Source organism: Callionymus lyra, chromosome 16, assembly GCF_982586985.1.
Source record: "Callionymus lyra chromosome 16, fCalLyr1.hap1.1, whole genome shotgun sequence".
NCBI lineage: Eukaryota > Metazoa > Chordata > Actinopteri > Syngnathiformes > Callionymidae > Callionymus > Callionymus lyra.
Genome location: NC_141833.1, coordinates 1,072,412 through 1,096,936, shown reverse-complemented (window position 1 = coordinate 1,096,936; position 24,525 = coordinate 1,072,412). Strand labels below are relative to the sequence as shown.

The window sequence follows — 24,525 nt, the reverse complement described above, 5'->3', positions numbered from 1 at the left end:
GAAAGTGAGAAGTTGTAGCAGTTTGCCGTGGACACTTCTGCCTCAGATCATCATGCTCGTTTGGTTTAGTACCCAACTTTGTGTTTTCTCATTACATCTTGTTCGGTACAACGTGTTGTACTCGCTTTTTTTTTCTTCGTATTTTTCAATTTTTTGTTGGTGTCTGTTTGCTCCCTCTTCTGTATCGCCTGTGTTTTCGCTCGGCATATTATTGCTTACATTGATCGGTGCCAACTCAGTTGTCCCAGTTTTTATGTGTAGCATAGCACCTACCCTGAGCTGGTGAAGGCAGTGCTCTCGCTCCCGCTCCCAGCAAAGGTGTGACTTCGTAGTTGGTAGCAGCGTTTCCGCTGGGGCTAACTTCTTTATTTTTCTCACAACACTTGTTGGTTAAGTCTGTGTTTTCGCTCCCTCTCCCAGCGTTTTTTTTTTTTTTCTCTATGTGACCTTTCACTTGTTGCTAACATGCTTGGCGGCCACTCTTGCTCAGTCTGTATGGCTTCTCTGCAGCCTGAAGATGGCCATGATATGTGTCCCTCATGCCTTGGTCTCGAGGGAGGGGCTTTCAGAAGATCCCCGCATGAACTGCATTTTTATGCCCCGGGGAGTGAGGGCTGCCACTGGCTGAGGTGGAACAACTGTTGGGCCTCCTTTCATTGCCTGAGCAGTTGACGTCAGCCCAGCGACCGACTTCAACTCAATCCGGCCGATCTAAATGTCGGGCTGCTGAGACTACAGGCCCCACTTCTAGGAAGAAGCTTAAAGAGTCCGGGCTTGCTTCCAAGGTGGACCCATTAACGAAGGAGGTTATTCAGATGAAATCCTTGTTCCTGGCCGTTCAGTCTGGGACTGGTGCAAGAGAGTTGGGTGATCCTGCTCCTCCGGCAGCCATCTTGTAGCAGGAGGAAGATGTAAATATGTAGAGGATGTGGTGCCACAGGATGTAGCCTCCCAAGCCTCTGCTGCGGGCTGAAGAACGGAAGCCCGCAGCCCTCTACTGTTGGTTCTGAAGACAACTCAATGGGGCCATCATTCGTATGGCCCTGGCTCACCTGCAGTTGGATAAACCGCAAGCTCAGACAGTTTCGGCCAGTGCTTTTTTCATGCGTGAATCAGCTCCTGCCAACTTTAATGTGCTTCCATCTGATGAATATTTGAGGGACTTACATGCATGTCATAGGGACTCTACAGCCCTCTCTCGTGCAACACCCTGGCAGACATGCAGGAAGCACCCAAGTTTGGCTTGGGCCGCATACCAGCGATTGAGCTGACAAAAGCTGCGCTAATTGTTTCACCTGATGAGGCTCTGAGACTGGATGCGACGTGTCCTCTTCCCCAGTTTCGGACTGACTCCGCACTTACGCCTTGGGGCCGGCCGTCGCTATTTTTCCCAGCAGCAGCTCAGCTATTGGGCTGGACCCTTGGGCGCTCTCCACCTTGATCATGGGTACAAACTTCAGTTCCAACGTCAGCCCCCAGCCTTTGGCCGGGTCAAGATCACCATCATACGCGACCCGGCAAAACTTTGCCCGGGACCAGAATCAGGTTGCGGACTTGCCTTCTCGTGGCAAGCCTCCGCAGGTCGAGTGGCGGATTCATCCAGAGGTGGTGCTCAATATCTGGGACATCTTTGGAAGAACAGAAGTAGATCTGTTTGCCACAGAGGATTAGCCCATTCTGGTTCTCCCTGAAAGAGGAGAGCAGCCCTCTGGGCCAGGATTCTCTCACGCACAACTGGCCAGAGGGTCTCCTCTATACGTTTCCCCCAATCCATCTGATCTTTCCAACACTACAGAGGGTCCTTCAGCAGGGTCACAGGCTGCTTTTGGTGGACTCTTTCTGGCCAGGGAGAACATGGTTTCCACTGCTGCGCAGGCTCTGAAGGATCCCCTGTCTCAGCTACAGGGCCAGATATGGCATCCCGACCCTCTTCACCTGTAGCTATGGGTATGGCTGCTGCAGAGCCCAAACCGTTGTCTGCAATACCATACTAAATGCCAGGGTGCCTTCTACCCGGCTGCAGTATACAAATAGGTGGCAACTGTTTACTACATGGTGTTCGGACAGGGGTGAGGACCCTGTGCACTGTTCAGTTCTAAAGATTCCTCCAAGCACTATTGGATTACTCTGCGGGTATACGTGGCAGTCATTTCCTCTCAACATGCTTGGGTGGATAATGACACAGTGGGGTGCCACAGACTGGTGTCCCTCTTTCTAAAGGGTACGTGGCGGTTATGACCTCCACGAGCACAGCGTGCCCCAACATGGGATATACACCTGGTGCTCGCTGCTGTGTCTGCCTCCCTTTGAACCCCTGGCACAGGCAGAGCTGAAGTGGGTCTCTGCTAAGACTGCCTTTCTCCTTGCCATTGCTTCAGCAAACCGTGTCGGGTGCTAGATGCCATGTCTATGACTGAGTCATGTCTATCGTGGAACGATGATTCGGGGGTTACCCTACGGCCAAATACAACCTTTCTCCCAAAGGTTCTGACATCATCGAACCTGAACCGTCCCATTCAAGTGGCACAATTTATTCCCCCAGAAAAGGAGGACAGGTTGAGACTGCTGTGCCCTGTGCGGGCTATGAAGATCTATGTAGCTGCGACCGCAAGTATAAGACGGTCGGACCAGCTCTTCCTCATATGTTGGCCCTAGAAAAGGCTGTGCTCTTTCCAAACAGCGACTGTCTTAATAATAATAATAATGTCTAGTTATATAGCGCCTTTCTAGACCAGGGTCACAAAGCACTTTGACAGCCATTCACACATGGATCGTGGATGTCATTACCCACGCATATAAAGGAAGTGGTCACCCCCTGCCATCCAGGATGAGGTGCCACTCTACTAGAGCGTTTTCTACATCATGGGCGGCCCTAAGCGGGGTACCCGTGGACTTTGTTGTTATGGGTCATCGAGTGCTTGAAGACTCTGGCCGTCAGTAAGGATGAAATAGAACGAAAATTACGTATGTAACTACTATGAATTTCTATGAATCCTGAGTTCGGTCTGTTGAACAGAGGCAAGAGGGGGAAGTAATGTTGACCTTTAAGAAGCACATTTGTAGTCGTTTCATGTGGCAGGTTACTTGCAGTCACCTCAAAGTTTTATAGTGACCGTAAAAGTGACACAGACCACATTTGGCCATGGTAGATGTGTCTATTAACTAGTTGTTAGTTGATGCATCATCAGAAAAGTTATGAAAATATTTTATAAAGGTTGAAAAACTTCCAATAACTGTTTTGATTAAACATAACTATCTTTAGGTTAAGTTTAGTATTACCTACTTAGCTCTAACAATGACTGATACTTGAAGGTTCTTCAACTTTTCAACATTTAAATAAGTTGAAGAGTATGTTGCTAAAAGTATGAGTTAATGAGTAAGATTATATAAAACAAAACAGATTAGCTACATCATCGTGCCAGCATTAGTTATGTTAATGAAACTATTGAAATTAATTTGATTTTGACGTCGGGCCAGGGTATTTTTACTTGTCATCTGTAATGAGGGAAAATTGTCATTAAAATGACACCAGATGTAACCTGGCTGTTCCATTTAGAAGTGTGATGCCTAAGCGAGGGATCTTCTGGTCCACCAAGAGAACAGGCATACAAGGCTGCATCAGGGCTCAAAAATGTTCTGCTCAGCGACTATGGAGCTGTAATTACAGAGGAGTGTTGCTGAGCTCTGCTAGACCAACGTCAGAACCAGAGAGATGGAATGAAATAGGATGCAACTGGATTCAACAGAGGCAACGCAGAGTTGAGACAGATACCAAAGAGCAACAGATTTGGAAGATAAAACGTCCTGCTCTGCAGTTAGAGTGAATCAGTTTTCGGTTATTACACTCGTACTGACCTATATGTGCATTCGAAGATGTCGCTTTTCCACTCAGTGATTACGTCACATTGCCCCCGTGTGGACTGGTTTTGTTACTTCAGAGGTGCCAAAGATAGTGATCCATTAGAATCTGGTCACGAGCTGTGTAGGCATCAGGTTTAAGGACGAGAAAGAAGGCACATCATTCAAGGAAAGTCGGATTTAAGAGTTATTTTATTTGGATATGCATCTACATCAGGGGTGTCAAACTGGTCCAGAAAAGGGCCGAGACGGTGCAGGTTTTTGTTCCAACCAGTCAAGCACACATGAGTAAACCAATCAGGTGTCGGCTTAAACAAGCAACACCTGACTGACAATTAATTGATTACTGTCTTCAGACGCCTGATTGGTTCAACTTTATGTGCTTGACTGGTTGGAACAAAAACCTACACCACCCCGGCCCTTTACTGGACCGGTTTGACACATGTGATCTACATAATAGTCAACAAATGCATGGGTAAAAAAATAACCATACTTGGCTGGTTGGTTTTATGAACGAGGAAGTCTATGGATCCTGACCAATGCTGTATTTATTTTGACCCAGCAAGATGGGTAGATGCATTTTAACCTTTTGAACAGGTTTTCTTTTCCCTTCAAATTTTTTCATTCAACCTGTACAAAACAACTGGTAAACTGCAACCCAATAAAGAAGGGATATTAGTTAATTTATGGGATATGTTAGGCAAAAAACAGAATGATAGTTCTACTAGATTGACTAGTAACAAGCTAGTTTGGGGGTCTGACTAGAATTGTGCTGATTTTACTAGTTCGACAACATTTGCTGGTTTATTTTACTAAGTTTGGAACTTACATTTACTGTATCAAAAGTTAGCAAAGGCGTTTTTTTCTGACACATTATATAACTAACGATTCAACCCAAGAAATACAAAACCATTTCAAACTTGAATTTTTATTATTTGTACATTCACCACTGAAAGGCGTACTCAAAAAAGGTCAATTTCAAAACAAAAACAAAACAAACTTTTATACTAAAAATGGTAAAATTATCAAAACAATATGGAAATCACAGGTGAGAAAACAGTGGTGCAGCATCTTGTCCCAGCCTGTGAAGGTTTAGGGCCAGAGGACCAAAGTATGATGGAGAGCGAGATAAGGAACCAATGATAAAAGCACTACATAAAACGTGTCGGATATAACCAGCCTCTCCACTGGAGAATCTTTGAACAGTGACAGAGGAATGCGGCATTAGTAGTAATTGTCCAAAAACACGCCACAGCTGCCTCATAACTGCTTTATATATGAGAGATCTTGTGTCTGTACAAAATGGCAAACAAACTGTTCCTCAGATTTACAGACAACTCTCAGTACTACATGCAGCCCAAAAGGCTTTATCAAACATACAGTAGAGCCTTTACAAAAAATTAAAATGAAGAGGCCACAGCCAATGACTGAGAAGTAGAAAAAAAAAATGGCACCTACATGGTCAACAGCAATCATCAGCTGAATCTAGATGAACTCAGCCTGTGATGCTGCCACACCCTAAAAATGCATTAATAAACAGATTAACAGGACTTGATTGCTTCTAACAGGAGTGAGTCGAACATCACTCTGAGAAAAAAATAACGATCGTTGTCCCCTTTAAGCTTGTGAGTGTTTTGATGTGCTTTGTGATGGAGATGACAATACTTGGTCCTCTTTTCGGGTCAAAACAAAGATCATGTTGTAAAAGGCAAAAGGAAGAGGGTGGTCTGTACGACAGTTCTGCAAACCGATTGGTCATTAGTGCCGTCTTTTTCTCGGGTCACTGCGGCTGCGTGACCGTCTACTCCCGCGGTCGCCACTAGCTGCTCGCCCACGGTAGCCATCCCTGCGTTTGTCGTTGTCCCTATTATACCTCTCCCTCTCCCTCGCTCGGTCTCTGCCCGGCTCTCTGTCTCGATCCCTCTCACCGTCAACCTGCTCGCCTGTGGTGCCTCCAACATCTTTTGTCAGCTCTTTGCGGGCCTCCTCTCTTTTTTTCTCCTCCTCTTCTCTCAATTTCTCTCGCTCCTTTCTCCGCTCCTCTCTGGCAACTTCTCGCTGGACATGCTACAATAGCCAAAGAGCATCGGTTAATTTAGTCGATTATTTGGCCGAAAGTCAGCCTTACTCACCTCCTCTTCGCTCAGCGGGAGCCAGTAAATGCATGGGGCTGCTTTAGTTTTCCGGAACAGGTCATCCAGCAGCTTCGCGGGTGGCTCCTCTGGTTTATCTGCAGATGAAAACTAAATTAAACAACCACAGACGCCTTTCACCATCTGACAACTGGAAGCCTTACCCTTCTTTTCCAGCTTTTTCTCTTTGCTCTTTCCTCGTTCCTTGCGGCGTTTCTCTCTTGAACTTGACCTCGGAGGCCCGGCATCCTTTTCGTTAGCACTAAACTCTTTCACTTTATCACGATCCCACTCCCGCTCCGCTCGTGCACGCTCCCTGCGCTCCATTTCACGCTCGCGCTCAGCCCATTGGTCGCGCTCGGGCAGCAGGGGCATCAGGCCCGGATCACCACCACGGCTCATCACCCCAGGCTCGGCAGAAGGTTTGCCGAGATTCTTGTGGAACTCAAGCTGTAAAGCAAGAAAATATGTTCCATGCCCACTTTATACAAAACAAAATCTAAAAAGTACAATTTGGTGCAGAGAAAACAATATTAAATAATGTCAATGTTTGGATTTGGCTGCAAGAACTCACAACCTTATATATCATTACCTAGGGTTCTTGTTCATGAGTGAGGGAAAGACGTAGCAGGAGAACGACGGGCTATTTGGTCCTGTATTTACAGTTACGGAGTGTTTGCTTTCGGCTCAGCTCAATCCACATTCCTACCCTCAGTTGTGGTCACGGGCAATAGGTAGAAACAAGAAGTGCAACAAGTGTAAGCGGCTAAAATGAATACCCGCTTCAGTGGGACTGGGTTCTCCCTTAGAGATGGGGAAAGAATCTTGGCCATCCAGGAGTGGAGCCACTTTTCCTCAAAATACCTCAATATCGCTCGCCTGTAACGCCCCTCTTGTATTGAGGCCTCGACATGAGAGCTTAGGCCGACAGCCTGGCATCAGACTCAAAACAAGCCTAAAATATAGACTTTGTTTTTTTGGGAACAATTCCATAAATTTCTCTATAACTCTATAAAAGCAAATGATCCCAATCCTTAGTCGAGGTGAGTGCAACATGAGAAAATTTTGATTCTCTGGGCGCAACCATCCCTTACCAAAGTTTTTTTAAATATAGCATAAAGGCAAACAAGATATTTAATTTTAAAAGTCAAAAAGGGTTTCCTTTCCTGTAGGAAACGGGTCCAAATGGCTCTATGAATGGTAAAGGGTGCCGCCTCCTGACATAGACCAACCCCCACAAAGAAACAAAATTATACTACAGCACCAAGATTTTCTGTTTTTGTAGACTTGATTGATTTAAAATTAAAGGAGCAGCTTTGGGGATCATCTGCCGTCATTGAGGTGTACTTTTCTACAAAGGAAATAAGGAGACCACCACCCGCAAGACATTATTATCGCGCAAATTACTGCTTTTGCATTGTTCGTCTTATTGGTAATGAGAGTACTTATACCGCTATATAGCATTTAATGTGTGGGTGCCCCACAAATCTTTCATGCATACCAAACCAGTGTTAAGAGTGTCACTGAAGCAACAACGATAGATACTTGCATTACTATTAACCATTTAGTTACTGTAGTTTCTCTTCTATTAATAATGCAAAATGTTTATATTGACTCTGGTGCAACCATGAATGAAAAAAACGGTTAGAAACAGCCGTTACCTCGTCTTGCTGGCAGAAGTCCACACTGAGTAGTTTGGGGTTGCTTTGAGGCCACTTGACTCCATGAAGTGCTGCACGTGTCGCTGCAGCCTCTTCTGGGTTGGAGTACTAAATGAAAAGAAAAGCGATCTCATAATCTACCACTCCCATTATCACACCTTTTAATGAGCAGCAGGACCAATTTTGTGAAGAAAACTAGCTCAAAACAACTCACAGTGACGTAGCAGTGGGATTTGATCTTGTCAATCCAAAAGCCGTCATTAATTAGGTTTCCGGTTCTCCCAAGCAATTCCTTCAGCTGCCCAAGAGTGAAAGGCCTCACCTGAGAGAGATCAGTAAGTAAAATTCAACAGATTTACATAGGAATCACATGCGTTTACTCGTTTAAACATCTGACATCCTGACCGATGCGAAGTGCTCCTAGTGTTAGACCTGAATGCCCCATCTGCCTGCATTGGTCTGCTAAAAAAAACGGTAGCCCTTATTTTGCAAGCCGCCTTAAGCAGAGCGTTTTTTCGGGCAGTAAGTAAGACAAATCTGATCCTACAAAAAAACATATCTATCCAAACTTATTTTAAGAATAATATACTGAAACAAACAATAGTACCAACTGCATATAAATGTCATGCAACAGCAAATGTATAAAATAACTGTAATTGATTGATAAACTAGACTTAAAAATACATCTTTCTTTCATCCGCTTGTTGGTAAAAAACTGGGCAGACCACATGTTCCTTGTCAGGGTATCGACTTTCATTGTAAATAGAGCAAAAAATGCAGACATCTAGGTAGATCATGGGCTTTTTTTAGTTATTTAGGAAAATGGTCACTTAACAAGATAAAAGAATAGTGAATTGATGTAAAACTTGCGATTTTTGCTTACCAAGTTGCACACGTGGACAATGTTGGAGACTTTGCCCCTTGGCGGGGAGGGTTGCCGGGCAGTACGGACAGGATCGTCAATGGTAATGGACACCCCCATCTTTTGCTCCTTGATGGAGCGTTGAACCAGAGTGTCACTGGTTGTCATCACTATAATGGCAAAAGAATAAATAGTAAATGGCGTGTAGTTTCTTATTTAACTACCACAAGTGCTTGCCTAGTACCTTCCAGTCTGGTATCATAAAACTACTTTGCTTACCAGTGGTTATTTCTACATCCTGGCTGATGTGTGAGGTTGACTGGGATTCTATGGCTTCTGGGAAAGAGGTGTCGATTTTTTTATCAAAATCCTTTTCTCTGCTTGATTGGATGTCATCTTCATCCATTTCCTCGGTTATGCACATTTTAGCATCTTTTTGGCCATTTTCATGACTCTCCGGTTGCACCACCTTTATGAAAGAAATCTTATAAAATGTTGCTCTTTTTCCATTGACACAAACCTCTTCACCAAGTACTAGTCAGACCCACCTGAGTGACTGTGCGTCTGATCTGCAGGTCCTGGTCCTGGCGTTCTCGGTCTTCGTCCTCAGCCCCAGACAGGACAGCTTCTTCTGGGTGCAGGTCTACGACAGCATCCTGGCCAATGCGAGGTCGGATATCTGGTATAAGAGACTGAGGACAAGAGCAAAGACAACAACTTATCACCTAGTTATTTTGTGTTCAATTTATTTTCAAAAAAATGAAGATTTCATTACACATTCAGGTATGTCGTCTATGTGTCCACCATAAGATGAGAAACTATGGGGAAGTTCCCCTCTTTGTAAGCAGTATAGATCACATGAAGGTTTGTAATGTCTCTTCCATCAGGGATTTTAGAGTTTTACATTTTAGACTTAATTATATATTAACATAAATATTTATCATCAAGATTACACTTTAACTTATAAAAGAGAAGGAATATATGGAATTTAAGATGGCAATGCCTTGGTACTTGGTTCCAACATTGTCAATAAGGTTTCTAATACGTAAATGGGAACTGCTAAATAGAATTATGTTGAGAATATGAATCAAATACCTTCAGAGAATCTGTGGTGATGCTAATAGAATGTTTTTTGACCGTCACTGCTGTGCTGGAGCCCCACCGCCGTTTGCGACCTGTTGTGGAACCAGAATCCTGCTCTCCACCCTCTGTGCTTCCAGAGCCCGGAGATGATTTACTGCCTTAAAGAAAAAAAATGGAAAAAAACAAACAAACAGTATATTGGCAAAATGTTCTTATACTGAGACAAATGGAATGCACTGATAAGACCAACTCTAAATAAGTAGAATATTGAGATATTGGAAGAAAAATGTTTTTTCATTTAAAATCGTCACTTGCAACAGAGATATGTTCTCATTGTCAACCTTCCTTCACTGGCAGGCAGGTCGTGTGTGACGTCATCTGCAGTGCTGACCTAACAATAACACACTTTATTGCAACTTATTTTTACTGGTAATATTTAATATTTTTATCATTATTTTAACCTAGCCATTATATTACATTTCTATAGTTAACTTGCATAATACAGTATTTTTGGAATTTAGTCATTTGCCAAAAAATCTCCTTTGCTTCGTCTCTACAACAGACACTTCCAAGTAATGTAATTTTTTCACTACAATATTAATAAACTATCCAACTCTCCATCATAATGCACCATAATTAGTAGGAACAACTATATCTCATTTCAGGATAGTGTACTTACTGTTTAGAGAGATCTTGCGTGAAGAAAAGACTTTAGGTGTCTGAAACGAGAGAACAAAAAAAATGATGGCAGAGGAAGCAGAGAAAATGAAACTGACTCAATACTGTGTTTAGGGCAGCAAATCCATCATCGTGAGTATTCTTAATACGGATGGGTCAATTTTTTTGTTGCGTCCGAATCACCTCAGTATTTTTAATGCCCACCTTCAATGAATGGACTATTTTAGAACAGTTATCATAAATATAGCGAACCGGATTATAAGGCGCATAGAATTAAAAATACAGTCAAACGTTGACTGGGGTTGTGTTTTGCATCCATTAGATAAAGCTGTGCTAAAGGGAATGTCAACAAAACAGTCAGATAAAGTCAAACTTTATTAAGCGTTCTGACAAAACCATTCACTCCCATGGTCACGATGGTCTAATGATGTTTGAAAGGCTTCAAGCAGCAGCGCGTGAGACTGATGTTGTGAGCAGACAAATGTTGAGCGCGCAGCAGTGAAGTTGAGCGCATGTATGACAGCTAGAGCACGCGTGTATCACATGTTGAACGCACGTGTATGACATGTTGAACGTACATGTACGACTGGTTGAGCGCGCAGCAGAGTGATTTTGCGCAACAACAAAAAAGTTTTGAGTGTACAACAACCAAGACACACTTGCTCAAACGGTGTCAGTAATCTCACTCCAAAGCCGTCCGCAATAATGTGACGTGCATCGTTAATCCCACCCCATGATGACGCAGTCCCATCCACGGCGTGTCGGCTCAGAGTCATGAAAGTGTTTGTAAACAAGTCCCCCACCATATTCATATATAAGGCGCTCCGGATTATAAAGCGTTTTTGAGAAAATTAAAGCCTTTTAAGTGCGCCTTATAGTGCTGAAAATATGGTAATGAAATTCTGATTCGCAGGCACAGTTAGTCTTGTGATTTGACACTTTCGATAAAATAAAATTAATTTAAGTAATTAATAACTTTAATTGAATTTGTTGTGCTTGAAATGGTAAATTGTAAAGTTGTATTGTACTTTTACTTAGTTTTTATTCTTCCTCATTTGTTTTGCGCTTGTTTGCCCTCCGTGCCCCGTTCCCACCATATGTTAATATATTTAAAAAATAATAATTATGCTTGACGATGACAATCGATCGCATGGCCAAAACTGTTTTTTGGGTGCAACTCTCAATGTGAATCAAGTATCAATATAGGTTAGCATTGGAACTCAAAGTACAGTTTGTGGCTAATCCGGTTGTTTCTGTGGCACATGTTTTAGGCTTGGCATGTTGAGCAAGATTCAGGTTGCACTGGATTTGACAATGGAAATCAACTGGAGAGTGTCAATCCTATTATAAAATGTTTTCTTATATAAAGTTGATTATAATAAATAATAATATATATATATATATATATATATATACATACACACACACACACACACACATATATATATATATATATATATATACACATATACACACACACACAAACAAAAAACGACTTACCTCAACCCTACTATCCAAAGCTTTCGTGGGCTCTGCCATCGCAGACTCTTCTACTTGCCTGTAAAGTAGGGGGAAAATGAGAAAAAAGGATCAAGATGAATCAATCCAAGAGTCAAATTCTAGTCAATAGTTGGCATTTCTGTTGCACCATAAAACCATACCCCAATGATTATAAACCCAATATGAGTCGAAAAAATCCTATGAAACATCCTTAAAAAATCCTTATTTCTAAAATAGGTCAGTTCAAGATCCTTTTTCCATCTACATTTTTTAATGCTGTGTTCTATACATTTTCATTTTTGCCCCCAATTGTGAAGAACATCATGTCTGATGAGAGTATTTTAATACACATTGAGAAAATCCACAAATGGACTAATGGAGGTATTGAAACCATCAAACTATGTCAACCTTTACGTGCAGAAAAGTAAGAGTCAAGCAAGCATGGTACACAAATGGCCATAAGAAAGCAGACCTGGGCTTATCTTCCTCTCCTTCATCATGTCTTCTCACTTTTTCCATCTCATCTATGGCTGGTACAAATGCAGGTTTCTGTAGAGAAACAGGGATAAACATGAAGGGAAATCAAAAGTTAATACTTATTCAGCCATGTTTCTCACATGGATTTAACTACAAACACAAACATACCTTCTCGTTGGCTCCTGCTTTAGATTCATCTTGAGTCAAAGAATCTCTCTTAGGCTTCCGATCCTAATAAACAGTGCGAAACATTGGTCAGACCCAAGGGAAATTAGACATGTGCCAACTACCAAGAGGAATTTTTTTTTAAACTTGGTTTAGTGTAGAACTCATTAATAGCATAAAGAAAAGAAAGCATCAACTACTTTTTCTATTTTCATGGACTTTTGTATGAATGGATGTTTTATTGCTGCTGGACAAAATAATTTAGCATAATTCAAATATAATTTATGCCAAGGATAATGTTTTATGGAATAAAACTAATTCTCATTTAAATGTCTAAGCCTTTCATGATAATTATTTTTGTATTATGTTTATTTTAACTTTTTGATAGATAATAGTGGGCGGCCCCCTATAAGTTGCAATTTTGTTCTAAATTAATTGGCATTTTTATAACTTGTGACTAACAGCTCATAAATAATAGATGTGTAAATGATATTAAAACTTCTATTAGTTAATAACTTTTTCATCAGCAGCACACCAGTGTCACATAGTATCCATGTGCGTGTTTTTCAACTTTCAGCCTACATTCTTTGAATTACATACCCGTCTCTCCATTGAAGATGAAGAGCGAGAAGAGCCAGATGATGAAGATGATGACCCAGATGACGACGACTCATTAGAAGATGATCTTGTTCTTTGTTCCTTGTTCTTTGTTGCTTCTCTTCCTCTGCTCTGACCTGAATGTGAAAGATCCATGCCTTCGTCGTCATCTTTGACCATCTTTGATGCCTTGGCTCTCTCTCTGTTGTCAAGGCTTGTGGTCTCTTCTTTGGAATACTGGCCATGTGCGGTGGCCGGATTAACCTCTTCCTTTAGGTCACCTTCAACAGAACTCTTCATTTTGTAATTTTCTACTACCTGTTTCACTTCATTAGGAGAAACTACAGGTGTGGGCTTGAGAAGAGTCGATGGGGTAAAAGAGCAGGGGGGTCTTTGGGGCTCCCTTGAAAATCGGAACTTCTTATGAGATGGTGCAGGTGTTGACAAGGATTGGGCAGTTAGGTCTTGGCTCTGTAGAGCACATGCACCTTCTCCTGAGGAAGGAGTTGACAGAATGACGAGGTCACCCCGCTTATGTTCTGATAAAGGGGGTAGATATTCTGGGGCTAGTAGCTTTGTCCTGTTTTCACTTGGCTTCATTTCATTTTGCGCATCATTATAATTCACTTTTTCAACTACAGAGGCCTTCTCAGACTCCAGTTGCACATTTCCCAGCCTCCCCCTCTCAAGCCACTCCTTTTCAGACCTCTCCTTCTCCAGTCGCTCCTTTTCCACCCTCTCCCTTTCCAGGCACTCCTTTTCCGCCTTCTCCCTCTCCAGGCGCTCCTTTTCCACTCTTTCCTTCTCCAAGCGCTCCTTTTCCACCCTTTCCTTCTCCAAGCGCTCCTTTTCCACCCTTTCCTTCTCCAAGCGCTCCTTTTCCACCCTTTCCTTCTCTTGATGCTCCTTTTCCGCCCTTTCCTTCTCCAGGCGCTCCTTTTCCGCCCTTTCCTTCTCCAGGCGCTCCTTCTCTTTTCGCGCCCTCTCCTTCTCCAGGTGCACCTTCTCATTTCGCTCCCTCTCCTTCTCCAGGCGCACCTTCTCATTTCGCTCCCTCTCCAGGCGCTCCTTTTCGGCCCTTTCCTTTTCCAGGCGCTCCTTTTCGGCCCTTTCCTTTTCCAGGCGCTCCTTTTCGGCCCTTTCCTTTTCCAGGCGCTCCTTTTCCAGGCGCTCCTTTTCAGCCCTCTCCTTTTCCAGGCGCTCCTTTTCAGCCCTCTCCTTTTCCAGGCGCTCCTTTTCAGCCCTCTCCTTCTCCAGGCGCTCCTTTTCAGCCCTCTCCTTCTCCAGGCGCTCCTTTTCAGCCCTCTCCTTCTCCAGGCGCTCCTTTTCAGCCCTCTCCTTTTCCAGGCGCTCCTTTTCGGCCCTCTCCTTTTCCAGGCGCTCCTTTTCGGCCCTCTCCTTTTCCAGGCGCTCCTTTTCGGCCCTCTCCTTCTCCAGGCGCGCCTTTTCTGCCCTCTCCATTTCCAGGCGCTCCTTTTCGGCCCTCTCCTCCTCAAGTCGCTCCTTTTTGGCCCTCTCCTCCTCAAGTCGCTCCTTTTTGGCCCTCTCCTCCTCAAGTCGCTCCTTTTCCTTCCTTTCCTGCAACAGTCTCTCCTTTTCAGCTAGTTCCATTTCCAACCTCTTTTTTTCTTTTTGCAATCTCTCCTTTTCCAACTTCTCCATCTCGGCTCTCTGCTTTTCCACCCTCTCCTGTTCTAATTTTTCCATCTTCAACCTTTCCTTCTCTACACTCTCCTGCCTCAACCTAAGCATTTCTTGCTTCTCCAACTCCTCCGCCTCCTCCCTCTTTTTCCTTTCTTGCTCTTTTATTTCCTTCTCCTCCCTCTCAAGTTCCAACCGCTGTTGTTCAAGAACCATTCTAGCATGTTCATTTGCAATTTTTTCTCCTTGTACTCTTTTGATCTGTTCCTTCTCCTTTCTCTCGGACTCTTGCATTTCTTTCTCCAGAGCCAACTCTCCCTCTTTTCGTTCCCATCCTAACAACCTTTCCTTTTCTTCCATGCCTTGCATTTCTATCTCATCCTTTTGCTTTTGAAGCTCTTCCTCCAAAGCCTTTAGCCTATCAAGTTCTTTCTTTCGTCCGCCTTGTTGTTCCGGTCTCTTGAGCGAAGGAGCATGGTCTCCATCTTCATCCATAGCATGTGGCTCATGTCTATCCGCCTTCTCTCTTTCATTTTCAGAGTTCTTTCTTCTTGACAGGGTTGTTACAGTCTTTAGCACACTCTTGGTGGTAATGGCTGCACCATGACTGCCATCAGCTAAAAGTGTGACAGAATCCATCTTATTCTCAGAAGGTATGTGGGCTGCATTTACTGTAGCTGCAGAACTGTTGTTGCATTCCCCATCCTGGCCATGCCAACCTGCTCCAGAGAAAGCCCCTTCCGACTCCATTTTACGAGCCAACAGTGTTAGAGGGCCTGGTTTGCGCTCTACTTTTCCTCCCCTCTGTGGTTCAGGGCTACTACTTCGACTCCCACTGCTAGAAGAACCGGAGCTAGAGGTACTCGGTGAGCTCCTTGCAGGAGCTACTTCTGGACTGGGGGGGCTCTGTTTGGGGGTATCAGGTAAAGGGAATGATAACTCCGGTGGTGGTGAGGGAGGAGGAGTTGGCTGACGAAGTTGAGGTGACAAGAGTGGAGGAGGGATGTGTTGTTGCTGGGGCTGACAAGATGCTCCAGACCGTTCTCTGGTTGCAGGCCGTCTTGCTGGTTCTCGAAGATTCCTTCGATTCACGTTGCGCGCCCAGTCCCCATCATCGCCATCTTCCTCGCCATCTTCACTGTCATCGTCACTGTCAATTGCAGCACCCTTTTCTTGACTACTTTTTGCAAGTTTGGCAGAGGCAGTTGGCTCAGCAACATCATTTTCCTGGTTACGGTTATTCTCGCCCGCATCTTCACCAGAGGGACCAGGTTGCTTATGCTGACTGCTAACAGCTTGCAACGGATCCTAGTCCAGAAAAAAATGAATTACCACACATTATTTATATAGATTTATATGCACGTTATGAGATTCAAGAACAAAAATACATTTTACAGACCTCAGCTTGTGTAGGATGTGATGTGTTGTTATTAACTGCCGGGTGATCGTCTTGCTCTGTTTAAGATAGTTATACAAATAATGAGAAAAGGTTACTTGATTTATACATGTGCAAAAACTTGAAATACTAACCAGTTGTTTCATATGCCTCACGTGCTTCTTTTTCCAAACGTTGCCTCAGAAGCTCCTGCTGCTTAGCCAAATACTGCTTAATAAAGCTGTTCTGGCTCATTTCCTCACCAATCTTAAAGCAGAGATTTTATTATATGGACAACAGATACACACTTATTAAACAACAGTTCAAAGAATGTGATTACCTTGGAGTTAGGCTGCCGTCCATCATGAGGCGTGGATGTTTTCTGAAGATTCTCCAGCATGAGTGCCTGTCATAAAGTTAAAAAAAAGTTTGTCAAAAGCTGAAGCAATTTGTTTGTAATGCAAATCACTGAACTCTGAAGACCACCTATTTACACGTTTGTTTCAATGTTCAACTCTAAAATCAAATTTCAATACAAATTGCATTATACCAAGGAAGTCATTTCACTTTTATGGATCAGATCACAACCACAATAATACAAATTAAAGTTGTATTAAAAAGGGTTCAGGATATCGAGTTTAGTTATTTATGGAAAACAATTGAAGTCAAACGCAAACATATTTATATATTTTTTTTCATTGTCTGATGTTATTCATATGCCGACCATCAGTCTGTTACATAGGTCACACATTATATATTAATTTACTCTCAGTTAAAATACAAACAGACCATAATAGAGCAGTCTATTAAAAAAAATGTGGTGATCGTGGTTTCATGATAGTATGATAACACATGAGGATTTCTTTATAGCCGGACATGTTTCGTTGAATTTAACTCTGATGACACACATCTGATCACATTTACCAAAGAAAAACAACAGAAAGATAAGGCGTTAATGGTGAAACGCTTTTGTTTGAAATAGATTGTCTAACCTTCCTCGCATTATTTTAGTATGTATGCCTTATTATAGTTCAGAAACTAAATTGTACTTTTAAAGCAGTCAAATATTGAGGTTTCATGAACTTAATTTGACGCTCTGCTATCTATCACGATTTTCAGCAACATTTTGAACACGTTTCTCGTTACGTTTTTTGGACAATTGTATTGCCCCTCGTTATATATTATATATGACCACATGGGGCCAACAAAGTGCGTCAGTTCCATGTCAACAGTGCACCACGTCAGTATTCTAAAAACTAGCGATTAAATTCTAATGTAGAGTTTGTAGCATCTTAGCTCGACTGAATATTCAGCCAAAAGCACGATCTTCAGACCGCGATGTAAACAAATCTGTTACCTTCATTTGCTCAAATACACTTTCAATCATTCTGTAGCCATGTTGTGAATCTTTTCGCTGCACAGAATATTGACTATAAATGGCTTAAAGGATCGTAAAAACAAAAGTACTGCTAAACAATTTACGGCGTAAGCGATGAGCGCTGCTGTTATAAATGCTATAGCATCCAGGTCGCTCAGGCCACTTCCGAGCTAGCTAACAAGCTAACGGCACAACACCGCACGATTCAAGGCAACCCGTGTCCCAAAATCAAAATGTTGGTTGAATATAGAAACAACAGTGAGAATAATCATGTATCGCGTTAAGACGAACGACATTAGTCAACATGGAAAGCCAAACTACCCCCGCTAGAGTTGTCGGCCCTCGGGAGCTACAGCAACACTCGACCAACATGTTTGTTCGCAGCAAAGAAAGCGATCCATTTCGAGCAAAAACTCACCCCCTTGAGTCTTTTGACCAGAGCACTTTTTTGCCCGCTCTTGGGCAGCCCTCGCTCCTCGAGAGCAGCCTTTAGATCTGCTACACGGAGGGACTGTAGCGGTCTCCCGTCCAGAGTAACATCTTCAAGGTCCGCCATTTTCCGTTCCTCTAGTCCCAGCGAGAGCGTCGAGCCACGCCTTCCCGTTGCCTTCGTCACTATGGTTTACATACGAAAAGGCAAAACTTTTTTATGACAATAATGGACCTGCATCGCAGACATGTTTGTAACTGCCATCGTGTATGTATTTATATTTTTACAATGAGAATCGCAGAAGTAGGTTACTCGTTCGATTTGTCTCGTTGTATAATTTTCATGCTCTATATTTTTTTTACCAGAATTAATCTAGATTTGATTGACAATCGTGAAATGGTCGTTTCCTCACAAATTGCAAACTAAAACGCTCTGCTATATCTTTCCACGATTTTGTGTTGCCTTTAATTTTTTTTAAATATTTGCGCATGTCTTGCGCAGCCGTGATCCCTACACAACAACACTGGACTACTTCCTGTATACAACCGACAGACGGATTAACCTACTTTTGTTCAGATGTGTTTGATCATCACGTACGGCAAATAACAAGGGGATATATATATATATTCACCGTAAATATTTAAGCAGAAACAATGGCAATACTATACGTCTCTTTTAAACGACGTTAGTTTTCTTGATTTTTGTTTTTTTTTAACAAACATACTAAGCAATTTCAAGCATGTGGTTTAACCAAGTGGACAGTGGCTACAGCCCGCCACAGTACAGTGACAATCCTACACATCCTGGAAGAGACGCCGGTTCATCCAGAACCCCCACCAGGACGATCGGAGCAAATGTAATGGGAGGACAGAATGTGATATGTCCAAACTTCAATGGTTTCTCAACGTCAACCGAACACTTTCCATCGGTACCGCAGAGGGTTTCCTGTCCTCCGAGTTTAGAGAACTTGAGCTGCTCCTCTCCAAGTGCCTTAAGAGAACCAGAGCCCATCTCCTACATAACTCTACAGGAGCAGAGGTGCGTCCTGAGCTGGTTCCAGGCCTGGAGCCCCCTTCAGAGAGAACGATTCCTGCAAGATCTGATGGGGAAAGCGGTTCCCGGGAAAGTGTGCACCATCCTGGATAGTCTTAGAAGTCTTCAGGTAAGTTTCACTTGTTAACATTTTCTGTGGTTTATAATAGGGCTGTGTATTGGAAAGAATATGGGGATACGGCAGGGTTCTCACCAGGATGTTTTTAAAGGAAGTACTGTAAGGGGGGTCCGGAGGCATTCACCCTGGAAATTTGGAATTTGTAATACTCTGAAAAAAATTTCCTGCATTTTGAGGGACACATTTTTTAAATAAAGGCAGAAAATCCTTCCCCCTACGTCTGATCCAGCCTTACACCCCAGCTCGGGCTCTTGAGGTCTGTGGATCAGATTCTACTTATGGTTCCTCGCACACGGTTCAGGACCAGCGGAGAGAAATCCTTCCAGGCTGTTGCTCCTAAGCTTTAGAAGGATCTTCCTCTCTCTTTGCGCTTGATGGAGTCTACTGACTCCTTTAATTTGTTCAGGCTTTTACTTGATTTCTAGAACTCCTGATGTGTTATAAATTTGATCTTGATCTTTAAAATATATACTTTATTGAATATTGTTTTGAGCGCTTTGTGACCCTGGTCTGGAAAAGCGCTATACAAATAAAAATTACTTACTTACTTACTTGAGACACAGTGTCGGGGGGCCCAATTCACACTGTAGGGGATCACAATCACAGCGTAGGGGGCCCTTATGCTGAATGGCGATGGCGAGAACCCTGAACGGTATGTGTCACGATATAGGGGCAATGGTGAAATATATTGCAATGCTGTAGAAACAACGATATATTCGTAGTATTGCCTTAGTACTTTCCTTTTGTTGCTGCAGAATTTAAAGGCCGCATGACAAAATCATAACCCCTTTTAATTTGTATTGAAACCAAAATATGTTAAAACATCAGCTCTAAAAAGCTGCCTGAGTTGAATGTATCCTCTTGTCCTCAGTCCTCGGTCCTCAGTCCTGCGTGATATTAAGGTTAATTTAGCTGTGCAGGATACATATTCTAGGTTAGGTTAGGTAGAACTTTATTGATCCCTCATGAGGTATCCTTCAGGAAATTGTTTTTTTTCCAATTAGACACAGCGATACAGCAATTATTCATAAAAATAAGGGCAAGTACAAAGAGAAATAAAGAGAAAGAACAAGATGATACAATCTAAGTCTAAAGATAAAGAACAGATCAAAGACAAATAACAAAGACAAAGGATACATAGATTAACATAGAACAGAATGTCAAGATACTTTCTCATATTCTCATACGTTGTATCAGTCTAAGTATGTACTTTTATTTTCAGAAGGGTTTTTGTATCCCGAAACTGCGCCCCCTTCAGGAGCAGAGCAGGGATGCCTTTTTTCTCCACCAATCCCCACCTTTCCTCATGTGATTTATTGCAGGACAAGTTTGGCGCCCCAAATGGCTGCCTTATGATTGTGATTGCTTTTTCACTTCACCAAAATTCCTTTTTTGTTTATCTGATTCCTGAGGAAAACATGAAGCTAACTTTATATAACAACCAAACAAACCTTTATGCTCCCTCGTAGCTGATGCATGTTACTTTGTGTTGTAACTACTGTAGACTATTTGATCTTTAATTGTATATTTTTTCTAGGTTAAGGACCGACTACCAGACATATTTGAATGTCAGCTGCGCTTGTGGAACCAGTGGTTCGAGTCATGGGGAGAAGATGAGCGTAATAATTTCTTGCACATCCTGGAAGAAAGAGATCCAGGATTTGTTGCTCATTTTTACAAAGATGTAGCAGCCACCGCTGGAAGAGACTGAGAGGTCTTGTGCATGAGCAGGATAATCAATGTTTATCACTGAGATTGTGCATATAAAGAGCTTGAAGAATTATTTGGAACCCACATTTTCTGTAAACAATGTATTTCAACCAGTGATTAAAATGTATAAAATATTATGTTTATGTGTACTGTCTTTTAAATATATGTGCCGAAATATATGTACTCAAAGTGGAACCAGTCTTCCCTCCTTTTTTAAAAAAAATTCATCTCTCTGAAGGTGTTCAGCTGGGTCCTTAGGGCAGACCCGGGACATTTTGTAGAGAGTCTTCTGCAGGGTTCTCAAACCTGTCCTCAAAGGGCTGGGATTGTGCAGGTTTTGGATCAAACCCGTCCAGCAAATAGACTATAGTTGAATCAATATAGTGTCTGAAGACTGTATCAGAATCAGAAACCTTTATTTGTCCCGCAAGGGGAAATTCGGTAATCAGTAATCAGTCAATCAGTCAGTAATCAGTAATCAGTCAAATGTCCGTCCGTTTCTGCTTCTTTAAGTTGACACCTAATTCATTAACTCGTGTACTTGACTGGTTGTAACAAAAACCTCCACCATCTCTGCCCTTTTCTGGACACTTGAGATACCTGCTACACTGACTGTATGACGTGGGAGCATTTAGGCCTTATCCCTGAAGAGCTGTAATAGTACTGGGTAGTGGAAAGTGTGGTCCTCTTCACACCTGCAACTTGAACTTGGATATGTGGTAGATGATGGATGGAAGGCTATATGAAAACCTAATAACCTCGGTGCACAATGGACTGTACAATTGCCGAACAGATGTCTTTTAACTAAAATTGACCTTTTTGAACTAACAATTATTTTTAGCAGCTTATCAAGGATCAATGGAGGACGTATGTATGCCCTGTTGATTATGCCCTATCTACAAGGTGAAAATAAAAACAAGATTTTCGTAATGTATATTATTATCATTAAGGAGCAGGTTGGACACAAGATGTTAATGATATATTGCATGCAAAATATTGATTTAATTTGAAAACATAGTTAGTAGGGGTGTGCATCTTTCTAATATTAGACAATTCAATACGTATCAAGATACATGTGGTACGAAACGATTCAGGAACAATATTTTAGAAACGATTCGATTCGGTAAGGATTTGATTCGATTCGGTACGATTCAGTGCAATATGATATAATCCGATGAGTCTGTGCAATTTCTCATTTGTCCAGGTCAAAGGTAAGTCTAGGTAATTGAATCAGGTCAACTGGACTTGTTTTTTGTCTGTGAGGACATTTCGCTCCTAAGTGGCTAATTCAGTTCGAGAGACTAGCAGACAAGTCTGACAGACACAGACAAAAACCAAGTCCAGTTGACCTGATTCAATTGCCAAGAGAGTAATACGATACAGTTACTTGATTAAAGCAGACATTTTACATTATTAATTAATCTAAATCAATCCTGCAAATTTGATATTGTTTACCTTTATAGTGATACGTTTAATAAAAGAGTAGCAAACCAGTATTTTTGTTGTTTTTGACATGTGAATAAAGACCCATGTCACTGTGTTTATTACTCTAACACGTTACACATTAAGAACTTTGAAAAGCCTCTCCGACAATTAAAACAAACTAGTATTCAATTTTCACTACTGACATAAATTGGAGCAAAATAATCAAGTAAATATCAACAAGGATGTGAAAGAAATAAACCCTTTGGAGAGAGATCTGATTAGACTCAGATCTGGGAACAATGAGCTGCTACTTATTAGTTTTGCAGCTGGGAAGTAGCATTCGTGCTCCATCTGCTTCTCTGCTCACTGATGACAGTGTTAAGAGGATGACTGTCATCATCCATGATGGACAGTAGCTTGTCCAGTGATCTCCTTGATGTCCTTCAGCCTGACATACTGTGGTCGGTCAGTTAGATAGTCACAGATCCAGGAGACCAGGCCAGGGTCCACATGCATCTGTGTCAATTTGTCCTGGAGCAGAGTGGGCTGGATGGTGTTGAAGGCACTAGAAAAGTCCAGGAACAGGATCCTACACTGAACCGCTTCCTTTATCCAGGTGGGAGTAGGTCCATTAATGTAAAGGTCTGTAACTGACTGACTTGTCTAAAATTTAAAATATTTTCTATCTAGGCTGAAAGAAATGATAGTTCAGCAGGTCTTGATTTTTAGGTCTGCACTAATTTGAAATAACATTTTTGTTATTGTCTATAACCTTGTTTTGCACGTAATGTTGCTTTAATATTGAGACAGATGGGGGAGGCGGGAGCGATTAGTCAGAGTTCCACACTGATGTTCATGAAGAAATACTAGTTACCTAGATGTAACTCCATTTATATTAATACATGCGAAGCCCTCTAACAGGCTATTGGTTTATTCCTTGAGGCTTCCGCCTCTGCACCTGAATAGATTTAATCTACTCTCCGCCCAACTGGGGGGAAGGGTCCGCCCCTCTAGGCCCTCTGCTCCCGCCATTCGTCTTCCTTTTGAAACTCAATGAGGAGAGAAGACCCAGATGGGCAAACAGTTAGGGGGCTTTGCATGTACCAATAGAACTGGAGTCGCATCCAGGTAACTAATATTTCTATTACGTACATGCACTGCCCTCTAACAGGGTTCACTATTGGTTTATGACCTAGGCGAAGGCCTTAGGGAAAAGTTCACTCCTAGCTGGGACAGAGATCTTCACTCCGTTCCCAAGAAATGAAAAACCATCCCACCTAACCTAAAGCTGTTGTAGATGAGACTCTGCCAGTTACTGTTTCCGAAACTGTGTGAGACAGAGAACCAGAAGGCTTTTCACGTAAATAAAATGGTAGAGTGGGCTCCCAGGAAAGCATTCTTTCCCATAACAGACAAACAGCTGATTTGATTTACGTAAACTTACTGTGCACCGCTTTACTCAGGGATGACTTCTGGTTGTAAAACGACCAAAACCGTCATGTCCCACCATCATGGCTTACGCAAAAACAGCCAATGTAGATGCGGCACGACGCTTGTCCAGTAATGCCTGCAGGATCTCGGAGAATGGACATGAAGATTGTGTCGATGCTTTATCCTGCATCTGGCTTCAAATACATGCCAGCGTGATACATAAGCTTTCGAAGTAGAAGGTACCCGAGGAACATGAATAAATTAAACTACAGACCTGGAGAGTCCCAGGGAATCTATTCTCACCCTCTCAACATCCAAACCGTGAGGCTTGTGTGACGGGCCATCCCGTCCCGTTCCTCTCGTTGTATGGAGGTAAGCCCTGGAGGGCCCAGGCGAGGGGACCCTACCCCCCAGTTGGGCGGAGAGTAGATAAAATGTATTCAGGTGCAGAGGCTGAAGCCTCAAGGGATAAACCAATAGCGAAGCCCTTTAGAGGGCAGAGGTATACGTAATAGAACTGATGTTGTTCTTTTATCAGCGAAGTTATGCTGTCTCAGGCTAGAGAGAGAGAAAGAGAATAAGCTAGTGGGGGCTTCCAGCTATATTGCTGATATGATTCATAATTCATAACTTTGTCAACGGGCCATCGACCGATTCGTGGTACATTAAGATCGGTCCAGAGACTGATTTTTGGAGTCAAATATGCAACAATATTTTCTTTAAGAATGTAAACAAACATTTACAGCTTATCCAGTATAAAGTTATTCATAGGAGTCACTATACTGCTTCAAGACTACACAGGATGGGCTTCACTGAATCAGACAGATGCACCAGCTGCTCCCTTGACACAAAAGACTCCTACTTCCACTCATTGTGGACTTGCACACCGGTCGAATCATTTTGGCTTAATGTTACAAGTAATTAATGCTTATTTTCTTTGATGTATCTTCC

At 42.4% G+C, this 24,525-nt stretch overlaps 2 protein-coding genes across 2 annotated transcripts; one reads left to right on the top strand and one right to left on the bottom strand.

Moving 5' to 3' along the window:
* Nucleotides 1-4,769: 4,769 nt before the first annotated feature.
* On the bottom strand, nt 4,770-17,999 carry acin1a (apoptotic chromatin condensation inducer 1a). The gene is made up of 18 exons (XM_087810253.1): nt 17,826-17,999; nt 16,370-16,435; nt 16,185-16,296; nt 16,054-16,109; nt 13,017-15,962; nt 12,420-12,482; nt 12,247-12,323; nt 11,775-11,832; nt 10,276-10,315; nt 9,609-9,754; nt 9,062-9,205; nt 8,793-8,982; nt 8,535-8,683; nt 7,866-7,973; nt 7,652-7,759; nt 6,155-6,440; nt 5,991-6,088; nt 4,770-5,925 (listed from the first exon to the last, which is right to left on the bottom strand). Exons 1-18 carry the CDS (start codon nt 17,961-17,963, stop codon nt 5,617-5,619), a joined length of 5,094 nt encoding a protein of 1,697 aa, XP_087666379.1. The 5' UTR covers nt 17,964-17,999; the 3' UTR covers nt 4,770-5,616.
* Nucleotides 18,000-18,086: 87 nt separating this feature from the next.
* c16h14orf119 (chromosome 16 C14orf119 homolog) lies at nt 18,087-20,855 on the top strand. The gene is made up of 2 exons (XM_087810254.1): nt 18,087-18,999; nt 20,546-20,855. Exons 1-2 carry the CDS (start codon nt 18,577-18,579, stop codon nt 20,717-20,719), a joined length of 597 nt encoding a protein of 198 aa, XP_087666380.1. The 5' UTR covers nt 18,087-18,576; the 3' UTR covers nt 20,720-20,855.
* Nucleotides 20,856-24,525: the final 3,670 nt, after the last annotated feature.

Bases quoted from the DNA above. Each gene is read 5' to 3' on its own strand.
- acin1a (XM_087810253.1), bottom strand. From the start codon at position 17,963: ATGGCGGACCTTGAAGATGTTACTCTGGACGGGAGACCGCTACAGTCC. The intron at 6,089-6,154 runs GTAAGGCTTCCA...TTTCATCTGCAG, and splicing joins GAAAAAGCTGGAAAAGAAGG to ATAAACCAGAGGAGCCACCC. The intron at 5,926-5,990 runs GTGAGTAAGGCT...TGGCTATTGTAG, and splicing joins TCCCGCTGAGCGAAGAGGAG to CATGTCCAGCGAGAAGTTGC.
- c16h14orf119 (XM_087810254.1), top strand. From the start codon at position 18,577: ATGTGGTTTAACCAAGTGGACAGTGGCTACAGCCCGCCACAGTACAGT. The intron at 19,000-20,545 runs GTAAGTTTCACT...TATTTTTTCTAG, and splicing joins ATAGTCTTAGAAGTCTTCAG to GTTAAGGACCGACTACCAGA.